Below are 12,163 nucleotides of genomic sequence, written 5' to 3' on the forward strand. Positions count from 1 at the left end.
TATTAATTTATAGCAGCTGTCAGTGACCCCAAATGGCCAAAATGACAGCCACTGAGTGACAGCACATAAGGGAGCCTGTGTCATATAGTCTTCTTCCAGTGACATACTCTAAAATAACAAGGGAAAAGAGTGATTAGAACTAGAAGCATGTTTTTTAATTATCCAACATTTGGTCAGTTGTGCTGTAGCCAGTTATTTGTTTTTTAATGTGTAATTCATTGGTAATGTGTTGTAAACTGGTAAAAAGGAGGACAGGAACGATATCTGCCTGAATATGCCCTGATGAAATGCTGTTTCTTTAGCATCTACTCTTTGCTACTGTGAGGTACAGGATAGTGGGCTAGACTACAGGGTACTGTGGTCTGACCCAGTATGGCACATCTTATGTTTACCACATACCTGTAACCCACTATATGAGAGTGTCTATTTAAAAAGTGCTCTACATAAAAATTAAGGTGCAAACCTATTTCAATATATTTTGAGACTACATTAATATGAGTAGGGTGGACTTATTTAAGGTAAATATCTTGTGGTCTGTCACTGTTCTTGTGTGGTAGTTACCCAGAGCAAAACAAACTAAGCATAATATGGTATTGGAAATTCTAGGGATGTTTTTGGTATGGAGGGAAGGTATGTGATTGAGTTAGTGGTTGATTTTAGGGCTTTTTAATGGTGGACTGAGAAGAGGCTTCTGCTCAATGAAAGAAATATGAATAAGTATTGCTTTTGAACTATAGAAATGGGCTGGATGTTGGGCTGGGTTGATGCAGGTACATGTACGGTATGAGCAAGGCTTTAGTGTAGCTGGCTTGTCAATTTGAGAGGAATTGGAGAAGAGGCTGGGTATGAAGCTCTACCAGGGGCCAGAGTCAGAGAAGCTGCCTGCTTCTCTGCTTCTTGGCCTGGCCAATTTGTGCAGTAGGGGAGGAGGCATGTAGTGCAGGGGAAAAGGTGCACTGAGCCATAGCAATTCTCCTGCCACTGTGTCCTCCCCCTTACAATACACATCCCTTGCCCAGCGCTCTCCCGTGTACCCCCTCGCCCACAGCCCCCTTGCACCACACATCCCTTCCCCTGCACTCTTCATTCTGCTTCATGTCCCCCATCTCCCTTCCCTGAACCAAACACTCATCCCCTGTGCTTTTCTCATGATCCAGTATTGTTTGTCCTGGGCTGGTACCTGATCTGCTGCTACTGCCAAGCCAAGTGCTCTGTGCCTTGTGGGGGAGACAGAGCAACAACACAGGCTAAGCGGGGGGGTGGGGAGATGCATGAAAGCGAGGAGGTAAGTGGCAACAGAAAAACACCAGAAGGGGGCAAAAGGTGAGGGGGGCAGACAGCACTGGGGAAGGACAGACAGCAGGGGAAAACCCTGGGAGGGAGGCATGGGGAGGGGGCAAGAACTGGGAGAGACAGGCAAAAGAGAAGCAAGCAGTACAGGTGGCAGGGTGCACAGGCTTTCCCCACTGCAGTGGTAGAAGGGAGACATATTTAAGATTACCCCCAATAATTAAATTTTGGCTTGAAAAATGATAGCAAATGTTTCATTTTCAGTGTCTGAAAGCTAATAATTAGGGGGGTCATCTTAAATTCTAAGTCCTGGATTTGGATAAATATGGTTATTTGTTTGATAGCTCAGCAGAATCTTGACTCTAGGTTGGTTGTTTGGATTGTATTCCCTGAGTGACTCTTAAATGGTGACAAAATATTATCTGACTGGTTGAGCATATGCCTAACTTTGGTTACTGTGCTATGAGAATCTGGCAGTATCCTTAACGGAAATGCATGAAGTGCAGTGTTAAGTACCCTGCCATTTCTATTTCTAGCACTGCATAGTAATGATACAGAACAATTTCATTAGGTTATAAAAGTCTCTGTAGGCTGTGCATCCTTAGCGCACAGGCAAGGCAGTAATTAGGAACTGTGGACATTTTGCTTAGTTTATAGAATATTCACACATGCAGAAATAGACTTCACGAGAACAACTGTACTTTATCTTCTTATTTCTTTAAAAATGTCCAGGAACTGTCAAGTTTTGAACTGAACCAAACTGCCTAATTGTTAAGTTTTTGATGCTACGGACTCTAGACATTTGGCAAGTGCATACTGCTCCAGCATGCCTGAGCTGATGTCTGTTGTGACCTAGTTCTGTCACTGAATTCTGCAGGCCATGAAAACGTAGAGCTAGAGATATTACTTCTGACACTGGAACAACTACAGCGACTGTGGATTTTATATGCTCTGTGCAGTCATTCCATAATGATGGAGATTAAATTGACATGTTTATGAATTCTTTATTTCAGGCATTTCAGTTTCAAGAAATCATAAATCCTGGCACCAGGAAGTTAGATTGGTGTGTAATAATGGGAGCCAGCTAATGTGCAGGAGAGTTAACACGTTACTCCTGCAACAGTTAATCTCTTTGCCATTAATACACACTGATAGCTAGGGTCAGAACTTATACATAAACTGATTTAAGTGATCAGAAACAAGTTTAAACTTGTAACAGAACAGAAGTTCAGTACACATAAACCTTTTGGGTTTCAAAATAGCCAAAACTGGTTTAAGATAAACCTGGTCGTAGGTAGTATTAGACTGAAGAGTAGCATTAAAATGTCTTTCTTTGCAAGCCTTTGGGTACACACAGTTCTTCAGGCTGAAGAGAATTCAGAGAGTTGTCAAAGTTATCCTAGGTAGGAAGGAAACTTCATTTTGCAAAGGGAGATAGAGGGTGGAAGTTTATTCCCCTGGGTACCTCAGAGTCCCGTTGTGTAAGGGTTGCTCTGTGATGTGCAGATTAAAGTACCCATTTAATACGTGCCCACACTCTGCCCCCCTGCCCCAGGTTTAATATGAAGCCTTTCCTGAAGGTGTCACTGTTTTGATATTAGCCGTCCTCTCGGCTGAAGGGCAACTGCAGCTCTTCAGCTCCTCGCTCTTCTCTCCCATTCAGCCCAGACCCAGCAGTGCCTCCTGCAGGCAGCAGGCTTTCTTTTCCCCCTGGCAGGGGAGACACCATGATCAATCAGGTGGACCTGGCAGGGGAGATACCATGATGTGGAAGATGGTTTTCGGTTTACCTGGCAGGGGAGACACCATGATCGATCAGGTGGTTTTCCCAGGGCAGGTGATTGTGTCTGATATGTCCTCCATTGGAGGTCTATATTGAGCAGATTCTTTTTGGTGTTGGGTGGTGGAACCAGAGCTTGCTCCATCCACTCCATGCATTGACCTGGTATACAGTGCTTCCAGGACCGGTCCAAAAAAACAGGGGAAAAAAAGGGGTTTTTTTTTCCCTTTTTCCCCTTTCCCTGCACAACGTGGAACAGCCTTTGCTGCCCTGGTTTCTTTCCTCGGGGCAGCCGCCCAGGCAGAACTACAGGCTCAGCTCAAGTTTGTAGCATCGCTTCTCTTTTCCTCCTGCCCTCCTCCCCCGGTGGAAAGGTGGTACGGTCCGCGCAGGGCGCCTCCCTCCATAGCAGCCCCACCCACCACGCAACCCGCCGTTCGCAGTCCCGCGTGTCGAGGCACTGACGCGCACGGCCCGGAAGCGATTGTTCCAGCCTCTCGCGATAGCTGCGGCGGGGCGGGGTCTTCCCCGACGGATTGCGCCGCGACCCAATAGAATGGCGACGGGGGCGCTGCCAGCGTGGGGTCGAGGGCGGGACTTCCGACTGAGGGGGGCTGGTCCGGGTTTAGAGCGAGTCAGCGCCGGTGGAGGCGCTGCTGTTGACCCGCCATGGCCTGCGCCGAAGCCTCGCCGGCCGATAAGGAGCGGTACGGGCCTGGTGGGGACGGGTGCGTGCGCGCCAAAGTACGAGAAAGAGAGAGAGAGAGAGAGAGAGAGAGAGAGAGAGAGTGTGTGTGTGTGTGTGTGTGTGTGTGTGTGTGTGTGTGTGTGTGTGTATACACGCCCCACTGTTCTGGGCACGTGAGGGAAGACGTGGTGCTGGGCGGTAGGGGTTTGAGGAAGCTTAGGGAGGATTCGGTTGTCTGATATGGCTCTATTATCTGGCCCGATCTGGGGGGATTTGCCCCAGGACAGCAGGAGCACTGCCCTAAAACAAAAGCAAACCCCTGGTTAAGTTTCAAGTCCTTGCACCAAAACGTAGGGATGCTGCAGGTGGCTAGTCTCTGCCACATCTGAGCGTGCTTTAAGGGTGTCCTTACTTCATTTGCAGGAGTAGGAACAAAGCTGGGGCATGCTAGAGAGCAGGAGGAGACAACCTTGTAGGTGCACTCCCTGGGTACCTCTCCCATTCCTTTCCTCTGATCTCCCTGCCTCTTCTGTTTCTCTTTCTGCTTTCTGCTCTCTGCTCCCTTCCTGCCTGATTTGATGTTCTTCTTTCTGTTTCCTGTACTATCAGCTCCTATTTCCTGTCCTCTCCTTGATGCTGGTGCCATTCAGGTGGCTTATACCACTTGTGGTAATAATGCTACAGGTTGGCCACCCTTGGTTTAGAGCAGTGCTCCTGGGCTTGGCAGGGGACAGTGGAGAAATGTTCTACAGCAAGGACGGACAATTACTTCAGGCAGAGGGCTGCGTACTGGGAGTTGGCAAGTTATCGAGGACCACGTGATAGGTAGCCAGGGGCACCTAATATTAATTTTCTAAATTTTTTAGGGGCCCCGCAGGCTGGATAGAATGGCCTGGTGGGCCGCATTTTGCCCATCCCCGTCCTACAGGTTGTCGGAGAGACTTTGTCAGGGTTGCCAAAGCTCTTTTCCTCAGATCTTACTCTAAGAGAAAGCTGAGCTATATTGGCTGAAATCATCTTGAAGCAAGATTCCTGACATGGAGAAATTAGTTTAGCAGTTAAGTCATTAGAGAGAGGTAGTTTGCCCGGTTAGTCTAAAGTCAAAGTCAAGCATTAGTCTTTAGGGGAACACCTTAAAGACCAACTCCTTCAGAAAGGCATAAGCTTTCATAAATTGCAGCCTACATCATGAGATGCTACGAATGGACTTGCAGGGAGCAGAAAAGAAAAAAAATAATTGAAATACAAAGGGGTGCACCAATAAAGATTTTCTTGGGCTGATACTGATGGCTGCTTATTAATGAGCCATATCCACCAATACTGGTCTGTTTGCTGATATGCAGCCTGGCAGCTTGGGGAGAAACGTCCAGCTGGTAAGTCTGTTGGGGGGGCAGACCAAAGCCCCTGTGGCGAGGAAGCGAGAGGGGCAGGTACTGCCTGAGCAGGGTGAGGCAGGGCATGGGACAGATCTGTGGCTTGCCCGGGTCGGAGGGCACAAGGAGGTGGGCCGGCTCCTGCTGCTGTGCGCACCCCCAGGGCAGGCATGGGAGGGCATGTGCCCCCCAAATCTGTGTGTGGTAAGGGCAAGCTGCTTGCTCAGGGCCAGGGCTGCACCAGATTCTTCCCAGTGGTGGGGGCTGGGCCTAGGCTCCACTCAGGGTAGGTGGGACGGGTGGTGGCAGCACTAGGAGGGGTTGCTGCAGAGTGGGCTACAGCTACTCCAGAGTTCCCTATAGCCAGCACCACTGTCGCCTGCCCCATCCCTGTCCATCCCACATGCAGGCTGGGCCCAAGCTGTTCCCTCCAGGAAGAGCCTGGCGCAGCCCTGGCCCTGAGCATGTAATGGGTACCTCTCCTCACCCCACACACAAATCCGGGGGGCACACTCCCCCATGCCTCCCGCAGGGTGTACATAGTAGTGTGAGATGCCCCCCACTCCCTGGACAAGCGTTCCACCCTGTGCCCTGCCCTGGCTGTGCAGTTCCTGGCTCAGTCCTGCTCACTCCCTTACCGCAGGGGCCTCAATTTCCCCGCCCCCTACCCCTGACAGAGTTACTGGCCAAATGCTGTTCTCCAAGCTGTTAGGATGCACTCTTGGCTGCATGCATGCTGCAGCTGCGCACATGCACGCAGCATTTATCAGTAACATGATCACCCACATCAGCCAAAAAAAAGTGATGGCCTATAATGTCGATTTTTCTTTTTATTGGTATAGATACGATATGAACCGATGTATCTGTGCATCTCTAATGCAAAGGATAAGAAAAGGAGGGGGAAAGAATAGGGGAGGGGGCACAGCAGAGTTAAATAACTGAAAATGTTGTCTTAAAATGGGAAGTGTTGCATATCCTTAATAATCAGCGTACAGAATGCTGGTTGCTAAGAAGCTGGGTTTTTTTCTTCAGTAACTTAAGAATTTGGGGTAATAAATGGAAGATCACAAATTATTAAAACGTCCAAGAGAATGTTTTTCATTATTAACTTTTGGAATAGTACATAATGATGCTATTAAAGCAGTAGCATTGAGCAACAGGATTTAATGATATATGTGGAACAGCTGTTAAATTGAAGGAAAATTTATAAGGTATAAAACCCCATGATTCAGAATTTTTGTTAACTCTGTGGTGTTTTATAATTGTGTGTAGCTCGGTTTCTCTCAGGTTGCTCAGAGTGTCTACTAAATTAGATAAGCCATTGACCTGACTTAATACTGCAAGTTCCTATGCTGTCAAAGAGCATCATCCTTTTGATAGTCCATTAATCAGTATTTTCCAGTTGAAGGATTTATGTAAAACTTAAGATGTTTTCTCTTTTAGATTCATCTGCATTTACCCAGCATATTTAAACAACAAGAAGACAATAGCCGAAGGAAGAAGGATACCCATAGACAAAGTATTTAGCGGATGTCACGAGAAAACTAAGTTTTGTATCACTTGGTGGGGGTAGGGGGGGTAGAAAACTGCAGAAACTAACAGTCTACTTTATTGTTCCTCAAAAAAAGACTAAGATGCAAGATGACTTCAGACAAATTTATTTGAATTTGGTTGCAGAATGACACCTCTTATTCTCATGTGAGCTAAGCTCATACCTCTACAAGGAGAAACTGATTACAGCCTGGGAAAGTTAAAAAAATAGACTAATGTGGCACAGAATTATTTGCCTGCCCTTACAGTAATGTTAATCTGGGCTGTTTTAATAACTTGCTTGTAATTTAATGAGTTTATTAATCTGGATAGGAAGTCCTTTGGCCTCTTGGTTTGTCTTTACATTCCCTCCATGGTGTTACCAAGAGTAACTGAAAATAGAACATGTTGAGTAAAGTTTTGTAACATACTCATTCTTGTCACCTTGCTGACACATGTCCTGAAATATTTTAGGGTTAGATGATGACCCAATCATCTAGGCTCCTGATATTGTACATTACATAGCATATTAAGAAATGCAGTGGATTAAACATTTAGCAAATTATAAAACTTGTAGGTTCTTGCTACCAACTTTTAGATAATTTTTTTTCAGTGATGATAAGACCCGGTAGGAAAGTCATGGATTTTACTATTGGAAAGGAGCATCTCAGGCCTGCTCTAGGTGTCTTTTTGTAGCACTACAGAAAATATAGTGCTGTGGTCAGCCATACTGGCCGGAGTGTGACAAAGGCATGATTTCCCGCCAGGGGTAATTGGAGTTGCTCCTTGGCTCCCTGTGCCTCCAGGACTCTAAAGAGCATGCTGGCAGCACTGAACTGGGGAGCTGCTCCCCAGTCCCATGCTCCTGACTGGTCCAAAACTTGAAAGGCCATGTAGCCGTTCCCTGGTTCCAGGCTGCTTACACAGGCAAGCAAGCAGTCTGGGCCTGGGACTTCTTTCAAGATGTTTAGGGGTGGCAAGAGTTGACAGGAGTGGATTTGCAGCTATGGGACAGAGCTTTGTGCAGGCTTTCCCCGGTAGCAAGGGCTGAGTTGGGGGTTTCTGCTGCCACTGTGGCTGCCCCATCTGTGGTAGCTGGTGACAATCAGGACAGGGCTGTCAGGCAGCCAGCTGCTCTCCTTCTTCTTTGGGGGCTGGGAGTGGTGTGCAGAGCACTGTGGGATGGGGAGGGTTGCTGTATGTCACACCTTAAAAATTCCTTGTAGTACAAGTTCTGCACACTTTCCTTATATTTTTCTGTTAAGTCTGTCTCAGTTGGGATCTGAACCTACATTTTCCAGTTCTCTGCTTTTGGTTCTCTGTTGCTTTCTGATGCATATGTTTCCTGGAATATGTTTGGGTTCCTAAATGACTCTTGCATAAATAGAGAAGGAGCCAACAGATTTTTTTTGTGAAGCATCCTTCTTTCCTTCCTTTTCCCCCTATAGAATATCTAGACCTGTTTCTCTGCTGTAGATGAACTTTAAAAAGGTAGCAATTTAAAATTTTCTTTAATAGGCTGTTGAAAATCCCACACCTACAGAAATCCAAGATGTGTGTGCAGCAGTGGGACTCAATGTACTTGTAGAGGTAATGTAAAAGTTTTGGTTTTTTTAGTTGGTCTCCATAAAGACTATTTCCATGATAGCTGTATTTAAAAACTGAAGAAAACCTCCTTAGGAAAGTCACATAAACAAACATAATTCTGTGCAAGTGAATTTCAGGGTTGTTGGTTATCCCATTTACCCAAAGAACCTTGTCTGCTTAAGTGAACTTAACACTTATATAGATGTTACAGTATTGGAGAGACTGCAGGAAGGAACCATAAAAATAACTTTAGAGGATAGAAAAACATATAGTGAGAGCCTTTAATGAACTGTAGTTTAGTTTAGCTCTTTAGTTTATCAGAAAAGCAATGACTTGATTAGGGTTTGTAATTACTTTCACAGGGAGACTATACAGAGTATTCCAGGCTTTTCAGTGTCAGAAGGCCATAGTAAGAACCAGTGGCTAGAAGTGAATTCAGACAGTTTCAGGTTAGGAATAAGGGACAGTCTTTTGTTCTGATTTGTCTTTATAAACAGTGAGGGGGATCAACCACTAGAACAAGCTGTGAATAGTAGTGGTAACTTCTATCTCTACCATCAGAGCATATCCAGATCCTAGAAAATACAGGAAACCCTTGCTATCCACGGGTTCAGCATTCACAGTTTCAGATATTCATGAATGCCGAACCAGCATCTTAAATGCGCTTAAAGGAGCTCCTCGGGAGCCTTATGTTTGCCACCATATTGGTTGCTATAATAATTTTAAGATGGAGCTCTATGAATAATTGATTCTTTGGTTTGTTGGCAGTTCCAAAATAGTTTGATTTTCAGATCAATAAAATGTCTTTTGTCTTTACTTTCAATTCATTACAAAATTATTAATGCCTTAAACTTCAGAACCAAAAAAAATTTAAAATGAAAAATCAAAATATGTTGTAATGATAATAGTGCAGTATTTTTGTTTTTCCCCAGAATGTTTTTGTTTTTTATGAAGACTCATCAAACTTTACAATGGTTTGTTGTCTTGTTCTGAAGTATTTCTGATGAGCTGAATATGAAGTTTTGGTGGGAAAAAGACTGGGCAATTTCTTACTTTCAAGTACCTCTATTTTATAGTATCTACTTTCCTGACTTGGTCTCCATAACCTGCTGGCAGTTACTAATGGGTTATGAAAACCCATACGTCGGCATCAAGGGTTGGCAAACTACAGCCCACAGGCTGGATAGGGCCCACAGATGGGATTGGATCCAGCCCAAAAAGATTTGGTCTGATCTTCATTTTACTAAAGGAAGACTGATCCATTTGATCCTGTTCATACCTCTGCTGCTCTGCCAGATGCTCCAGGAGAGCTGCTTTTCTTCACTGCAGCTTCTACTCCCCATTTATGGAGCTGGAGTTGCCCAAGGGGATTAGTGACCCCTAACACTACCCAGTCATAAGCAGCAGTTTGTATTAGTAAAATGTTATCAGCCCCTGCTCTACGTTGCTGTGACCCCTAGTAGGTGTAGATATTCTGCAATGGCCACTCATTTAGGACATTAATGTTTCCATAACTTAAGCTTGTACTCTTTTACTGCCCTTCCTGATGAATTACTTTATCTTGTCTTCAAATCTATATTTGAAACCATTTGTTTTTATATGCCAGAAAAATAAGATGTACCCCAGAGAATGGAACCGTGATGCCCAGTTTAGAGGCCGAGTAAGAGTTCAGCTCAAACAGGAGGATGGCAACCCATGTTTACCTCAGTTTCCATCACGTGAGTAGACTTCTCGGGGCTAGGTGTTGTGGAGACTTTCAGGTAACTAGTCACTGTTGAACAACTACCTATTTAAAGTAGGCTGGATCAATTTTCCCTACACTTATGACCAATTTATTAAAATACATATGGAGTAGTTTGTCATTACTTACTTTCAATCTAGCCATTAACATGCTTAGCTAGTATAAGCCAAAATAGATTTGTAGCCAGACTGAGCAAATTAGCATATATGAAGTGGTTGCAGAGTGCTGTATTATCATTATTTCTCTTTTTTTTTTCAGTTCTCAGTTTCATAATTGTGAAGTAAAGTTTGGGTCTTTGGGGTGACCACTATTCCCAAAACACTGTTTTAGGAGGTACTCCTTAAGCCAGAAGAACTGCTTTTCTTCAGAACTGATTTCCCCTTTTGGCTTGTGTTGCCACACTTCAGTTACATTTTGATCAGTTTATCAGTTGCTATGTCATTCATTAGCATACAGACCAATTTTGTACTCAATGCTCATTGAAAATACTAACCCCTCATCACAAAACTGTGAATGGCATTTGCTAAAGAAGCCTTGCTAATTAAAGTAATATAGCACCAGCCTTATATTGTTTTATCTGCTTGGAAAGGGTTGGGGGTAAAACTTAAAGTGGGAGAGTCAGTATTGAAAACTAGAATTTTGTTGGTGGATTCATTGTAGCCCTAGGTTGAGAGGAAGAAAACCATGGAATCTGCTGCTGGGTGCAAGTAATTGGGACACAGTGTTGGCCCCCAGGAATGTGTCTACAGCAAGTTCTGGTTCTCTGTTCAGCTCCAGCCAACTATATTTATAAGGATAGAGAATGCTTAAATTGAGTGAAGAATGAAACAGTCTCTTGGAGTCTTTAGCCTCTCCTGTGTGCTGGTAACTGGTGTGGGAAAATGTCAGAGCATCTCACCTTCCAGTGGCTGTGCAAGCTAGATCTTCATTTTGGATTATAGTACAACTGCTTAAGTAGATTCCAGATGGTTATGACTAGGTTTCTTCTGAATTTCTTAGTGCCAATGATTTTCTAGTAATGTTCCAATCCAAAAAATGCTGCATACCAAACACAGGATACCCATTTACCAGTCTCCCCAGCACAGAGAAAAGAAGCAGAGTCTTGGACTTCATATGCATTTTGACACAGCCCTGACATTAGTTATGCTGATTTTTAAAGTGATAGTTATTACTAATGTAGAGAGCATATATATCTGTGTAATGTTTATCTTTCTCCCCTCTCCCTAGGTAAGTCAGTAATGCTGTACGCAGCAGAAACAATTCCCAAACTGAAAACAAGGACACAAAAAATGGGAGGGAGTGACCAAAGTCTCCAGCAAGGAGAGGGAGGCAAGAAAGGCAAAGGGAAGAAGAAGAAATGAGCCTGTGACTGGCTTACATGTACTTTGTATAAACATAATTATGGCTAATTTGGATGGACATGTGACTCTGAAGTGAAAGATGCAGAGAAGAAATGAGAATTGGTGAAGCTGTACAGAGTTGTCTTTTAACTGAACCGGAATGCATGCAACTGTACTTCACATTGTGTAACAGTAGATCCATATGTATTCAGACACAACCCCTCAAACTCCAAAGTTAAGTACCCTTCAGTCCTAGAAATTAAAGAGAACCAAGACAAATTAAAGAGGAGGCAGGAGAGGGGTGAAGAAACGTAAAGCTGTGTGCTGCTTTTAAAATATCCAGCTTGGTTTTTTTTTTCTTGAAGTCAGTTGCCTTAGTATATCATTCACTCTTCTGATAAAGAGATTTGTCTTGATTCTGGAGTTTGTATGTCACTATCGTTGGAAAATTTATGATGAATGAAGTAATCATTACTTTGTACATCTCACTCCTATCTTTCACAAATGTTAAATATAATAAAAGTGGCAAAAGTATTTCTCAAATTCTAATTGCTTTTACAAAAATTGTTGTGGTCACAGGAGCATTATTACTTAAGATGATCACAAAAACTTTTTATGTTTTGTTTTTTAATCTTTTTAAAAGCTTGTGGCTGTTATCTGCATTCTGTGAAATAATGATAAACTGTTAGGTGTATACAGAATTCAGCATTCTTTCTCCACTAAAAATGGTCTTGCTTTACAATAAATCGAACCCAAATTTTGGGGAGTACTAACTGCTAACTTCGTAAAACACAAATGTTCTGTCACATTTTGCAGAGCCATGTAACTTGCTTA

The 12,163-nt window shown here is 43.8% G+C and overlaps 1 protein-coding gene across 1 annotated transcript; it reads left to right on the forward strand.

Moving 5' to 3' along the window:
- Positions 1-3,659: 3,659 nt before the first annotated feature.
- SRP19 (signal recognition particle 19) lies at positions 3,660-11,863 on the forward strand. The gene is made up of 5 exons (XM_019532482.1): positions 3,660-3,777; positions 6,575-6,650; positions 8,180-8,251; positions 9,855-9,966; positions 11,217-11,863. Exons 1-5 carry the CDS (start codon positions 3,740-3,742, stop codon positions 11,348-11,350), a joined length of 432 nt encoding a protein of 143 aa, XP_019388027.1. The 5' UTR covers positions 3,660-3,739; the 3' UTR covers positions 11,351-11,863.
- The last annotated feature ends 300 nt before the right edge of the window (positions 11,864-12,163 follow it).

Source organism: Crocodylus porosus, unplaced genomic scaffold (genome assembly GCF_001723895.1).
Source record: "Crocodylus porosus isolate Cpor-Errol unplaced genomic scaffold, CroPor_comp1, whole genome shotgun sequence".
Classification (NCBI taxonomy): Eukaryota; Metazoa; Chordata; order Crocodylia; family Crocodylidae; genus Crocodylus; species Crocodylus porosus.

Coding starts and splice junctions, on each gene's coding strand:
- SRP19 (XM_019532482.1), top strand. CDS start 3,740: ATGGCCTGCGCCGAAGCCTCGCCGGCCGATAAGGAGCG. Junction 3,778..6,574: donor TCGCCGGCCGATAAGGAGCG/GTACGGGCCTGG, acceptor TTTCTCTTTTAG/ATTCATCTGCATTTACCCAG. Junction 8,252..9,854: donor GACTCAATGTACTTGTAGAG/GTAATGTAAAAG, acceptor TTTATATGCCAG/AAAAATAAGATGTACCCCAG.